At 41.2% G+C, this 4,897-nt stretch overlaps 1 protein-coding gene across 1 annotated transcript; it reads left to right on the forward strand.

Annotated features, from left to right (window-relative positions):
* Positions 1 to 1,059: 1,059 nt before the first annotated feature.
* Positions 1,060 to 4,235, forward strand: MED10 (mediator complex subunit 10). The gene is made up of 4 exons (XM_010221680.2): positions 1,060 to 1,196; positions 1,389 to 1,472; positions 2,616 to 2,718; positions 3,950 to 4,235. The coding sequence occupies exons 1-4, from the start codon at positions 1,069 to 1,071 to the stop codon at positions 4,043 to 4,045; spliced, it is 411 nt and encodes a 136-aa protein (XP_010219982.1). The 5' UTR covers positions 1,060 to 1,068; the 3' UTR covers positions 4,046 to 4,235.
* The last annotated feature ends 662 nt before the right edge of the window (positions 4,236 to 4,897 follow it).

Consider the following 4,897-nt stretch of genomic DNA (forward strand, 5'->3'; position numbering starts at 1 on the left):
ATGAAAAAAACAGGAAGCCACCTCTTTGAAAATCTTTCAGGTAGGTGGTAGGTTCTAAATGGCAAATGGATCAGGAGCAGAATTTAACCTAGATGGAGCAGCCCGTATCTGGTGAGCCACAGCAAAAGCAGTGACTTGTAAATACCACCGTTTTAAAAGAAGTGCTGGAAATGTTTCCAGGGATGCTATTAGTCGCTGGGAATGTTTCCTACTCAATTGTCTCCTACTGGAAAATTCCTAAAGATGCTATATGGTAAAAAAATAAATAAATAAATAAAAAATAAAAAAAGGGAAGGGAAGGGAAGGGAAGGGAAGGGAAAGGAAGGGAAGGGAAGGGAAGGGAAAGGAAGGGAAGGGAAGGGAAGGGAAGGGAAGGGAAGGGAAGGGAAGGGAAGGGAAGGGAAGGGAAGGGAAGGGAAGGGAAGGGAAGGGAAGGGAAGGAGTGCCGAGGGCTACTGAATGATCCATATTGTCGAACTCCAATTATCTGGTGTTTGTGAAACATGCTAATTATAATTTACTATCGATTTGCCTTCAGGGTAAAGAATATTTCTCATTATTTGCATTCATATATTTGATAAATCTATAGTGCCCAAAAGCCAATTCCAACCTGTGTGAGTTGGGGTTTATAGATTTAACTTTGGTCCACAATTCATTTCGCATCATCGTGAGACTGGTGAATCAAGCACGCTCCAGTGGCATAAAGCGAGATGCACAATTAAAACAAGTGACAAATCAAATAAGTGACAAATCATGTTTAAATGCTGGTCAAGGGCGTGTTGAGACTTGTTTGAGGCTTACTTCGCAGAAATGACATAAGCAACTGCTGAGCAATCTGCGAGCAAAAGTAATAGATTAGGAAAGGGCATAGTGAAGCACTCAATCTAAGGGCACCGTGTTAAATTAAGAATTAGAGCCTCTCTCGCGTTGGCTAAAGGCCATGGCCCAGGAAAAACGCAGGGATAGGGGAGCGGCATCTTGCGGGAACCGCCCCCGCCCCAACGGCTCCAACGGCCCCAACGGCTCGTCAGGGCGGAAGTGACGAGGCACAGGCCGGAAGCGGGCGGCATGGCGATGGCGGAGAAGTTCGACTCGCTGGAGGAGCACCTGGAGAAGTTCGTGGAGAACATCCGCCAGCTCGGCATCATCGTCAGCGACTTCCAGCCTAGCAGCCAGGCGGGCCTCAACCAGAAGCTGTGAGGCGCCCCCCAGCTCCCCCTCCGCTCTCGGGCCGGGCCGAGCCGAGCCGAGCCGGGCGGGCAGGCGGGCTCCTCGCCCCGCTTCCATGCGCGGGGCCTGGCTGCGGCTCGAGGGTGGCGCTTCTTGTGGGCAGCGGTTCGAGTTAGCGAACCCCTCATTTATTTATGTTTTCCTGTTTTGCTTTCCAGCAACTTCATGGTGACGGGCTTGCAGGACATCGACAAGTGTCGGCAGCAGCTGCACGACATCAGCGTGCCCTTGGAGGTGTTTGAGTGAGTAGCAGCCGCGCTGGGAGGAGAAGGGGCTGGAGGTATCCTCGGTTGCTGGAGGTGGCTTCCTCTGTGGTGTTAGGCCCCTCACTAAGAGCTGGGTGCTTTTTAAAACTCCTTCTTCATAATATCTGGCCAGACTGTGGAGGCAGAAGGGTTTAAGAAATGACAAACTGCATATATCCTTTGTTCAGGACCCTCTCTTTTCTTTTTTTTTCCCTGTCTGTATTGCATAATTAGGCAGAGTCTGTCTTGCTGCCTACATCCGGTGGCTTGCTAGGCTAGGTGATTTCACGTTAGAAAGATTCTTTTACAACGTATTGAAATCAAGATGTAAACCTGCAGTTGAAAATAAATTAGGGCAATGTTTAGGTGTTTAATTTCATTAGCAGCCATCTGCTTGTTGGCACAGAATCAGTATAGTAAAAATTGTCATTATGTGGGGGAAAAGCCATACGCAATAAGTTTACAGTGTAGCTCTCAAGTTAATGTGCTTGTCCTTCACTTGTTGCTGAGATGCTGTTGGTTTGCTATGTGCTGGTGTGTTTCTGACTATAGGGCTGCATTAGGGAGATTTTGCAATCTTTATTATAGTAATTTAGCAATCAGCAGCTTTATAGTCTTCCATTTTATTTGATAACAAAATAGATCTTTGCCAGTTGCACTTTATTTGTATTGCAAAGCAAAAATGTGCTTATGTGCTTGCTGATTCAGGGATATTTATTTTCATTAACACTTGCACAAATGATTTCTCCTCCTTCTCAAATTGCTAGGTGCCTTATTCCTAGATGCCCATAGTTATTAGCACATTGATGAGCAGCTTCAGGCTGGTTTTCTTTCCGAGGAAAGGAAGCACTTTTCTGTTTCATGTGGGAGGGCTCCTCTTATTGACTGGGGAGGAATTGGGTAACTAGTTTGTTTGCTTTTAATACCCTCCTCAAAGCTCCAGCCTTTCTGGAAATAAAGGCTGAGCCTGTTTGCGGCCTCAGCTTTGTTTTCCTTGAGTTGTCTTTTGAAAATGGCTGACCTGAACTGTGTTTTTTAAAGTGCACTTTTCAGTACAGAAAGTACCACGAACAATTCTGTTTCTGGGTGGAATTCGCATCTGCAATGTGATCATTTAGATGGTATCTCTTACATTTTCAGATACATAGATCAAGGTCGTAATCCTCAGCTGTATACTAAGGAGTGTCTGGAACGAGCTTTGGCTAAGAATGAGCAAGTAAAAGGAAAAATAGACACGATGAAGGTAAACTAGAAATAAAGGAAGTGCATATGCGTACAAAAGCTCTTTTTGAAAACTCCTTGCTTTTCTGTAAACTTGTCTATTTTTCAGTGGTGCAGCTATTCATTTTTCCTTATTAGGTGACTTGTATTAGGGATTGCTCTGCATGTCTGTGTTTTAACTGATGATGATACAGCCTGTTGTAAAAAGAAAATTTCTTATTTACCCTTCAATTGGAGAAGTGGTGATCTGTGTGGGTTGTGTGGGGTTTTTTTTGTTTTGTTTTTGACAAAATGTGTGTATTGTGTTAGAGAATGGAGTGGGTCTTGTAGTATTAGTGCAGCAAAAGGTTTGTAAACACAGTCTAGTCTTTATGAAGCCACTCAAAATGTGTGCCAGCAGATAGATGTTCTGAACTTGCATTTTCATGTGGGAATAACCTGAGCTTTCTGTTAACCCCGTTTAACCACTGGAATTTGCTGCCAAAATACAAACTGAAAACAGTTCAGTAAAACTCAAGAAGTTAGTGCTTCAGAATAATTTTTGGCTAAATTTAAAATTCATGTAGAGTATAGCAACTTGTGCTGCCGAATGCATACGTCATAAGCTACTACTCTTTCTTTTGCTTGTAAAAGGCATAGGAAGAATTATAGATCTTATGGGGGTGGAGAAGATTTCGTATCAAATTAAGTGCACCTATTCTTTGCATTAATAAGGTCATCTTAAAAAAAAGGACTTATTTATTATTAAGAAGGTATAACTGGAACATAGCATATTTTAACAGAGAAATATGTGTGGCTAGTCACTGGAGACCTTAGTCAAAACATGATGAGTGGACCTCATTCTCCTCTGATTCCATGTTCATCCTGAGTGATCTTTGTCTGATAATGGGAGGTAGGGTTGTGAAGAAAGTGTTTAGAGCCTTTAAGAATCAGACAGATACTACCTACTTTCTGTTTTTCGGGTAGGTGCAAATGCTAGTTAGCTTACTGGAGGTTAAAAATACAAAATATATTCTTGTGTCTGATGCTCTCCTAGCAGATTTTACTTGGTCACTTCCTGTGAATGTTGTAATGTAACTTTATTTGTAGTGTGTGTGTTTTTGTTTGTTTTGTGTTTAAATATTTTTTCCAGTCATTGAAATGTTTAACTAGGTTTTGTTGTATACCTACATTTGTATTCATCAGATAATACTGTCTGATGGCGTAAAAGTGAATGATGCAGGTGATCTATGTGCATTTTCTTCTCTTTCCAGAAATTTAAAAGTCTGTTAATTCAGGAGCTAACCAAGGTGTTCCCTGAAGACATGGCAAAGTACAAAGCTATTCGAGGTGAAGATCCTCCTCCTTAAGTTGGCCTTCAATAGCTCTAAAGATGTCAATTCCATAATTTGATGCTTACCTCTCTTTTATAAAAAGCTTTGTTTGGAGGGAGGGTGAAAACAAGCATTCAAAACAACTGTACTAAAAGATATGGCAGTGGTAGACTGGAAAGGACCTTGATGATTGCTGATGGTTCTGCTTTGAAGATACTGAATCTTTCTGAAGACTTGTGTTCAGTTATGTTGCACAAAGTGCATTTCCAGAGCAGAAAAATACATTTTTTTGTTCTCTGATGAATGTGCTCCAGGACTGTACATTTTCATTTGTAAACTGCTTTTTTTTTTTAATTGCTATTAAAAAAAAAAAGACTGCTTGCATCTTGCAAAATTCCACTGAAATGGAATCCATTGAGGGGGCTGCAGTTTTGATATGTCTTAATGAATTGCAGCCAAGAAGACATTTTTGTTTGGTTTGCTGCTACTGAGGATCTAGAAACTGAGCACATTCAGGGACTGGCTCCTCAAAAGTGTTTATTTTGTGTAATAATATTTCATGTATACACTTTTAATTCTATTAATTTTCTGTAAGCACATTGTAAAATAAAAAACTTGAAGAAATTCTAGCATGTTTCAGTCCAATAATGTACCACTATTCACAGAGCAGTAATACATTCCTCACAAGGGAAAAAAATGTATCAAAGCTTGGGTGTTAAAAGTTTATATTTGAAGCTAATGTAAAGTTACTATTTTGGTTCTTGTGAGGAAAGCGATAATAGCTGAAGCAGGAGATTTTGGCAGACTGGTTATTGCATTTCTGATTAGCTGCAATTCCTCTATATTTTTGTGTGTGTGTGTAGGGGGTTTTAGTAGGGATAATATGGA

This window comes from Tinamus guttatus, unplaced genomic scaffold (genome assembly GCF_059628265.1).
Source record: "Tinamus guttatus ecotype Peru unplaced genomic scaffold, ASM5962826v1 Tinamus_guttatus_pri_ptg000025l, whole genome shotgun sequence".
NCBI classification, from domain to species: domain Eukaryota; kingdom Metazoa; phylum Chordata; class Aves; order Tinamiformes; family Tinamidae; genus Tinamus; species Tinamus guttatus.

Bases quoted from the DNA above. Each gene is read 5' to 3' on its own strand.
- MED10 (XM_010221680.2), top strand. From the start codon at position 1,069: ATGGCGATGGCGGAGAAGTTCGACTCGCTGGAGGAGCACCTGGAGAAG. The intron at 1,473-2,615 runs GTGAGTAGCAGC...TTACATTTTCAG, and splicing joins GTGCCCTTGGAGGTGTTTGA to ATACATAGATCAAGGTCGTA. The intron at 2,719-3,949 runs GTAAACTAGAAA...TTCTCTTTCCAG, and splicing joins GAAAAATAGACACGATGAAG to AAATTTAAAAGTCTGTTAAT.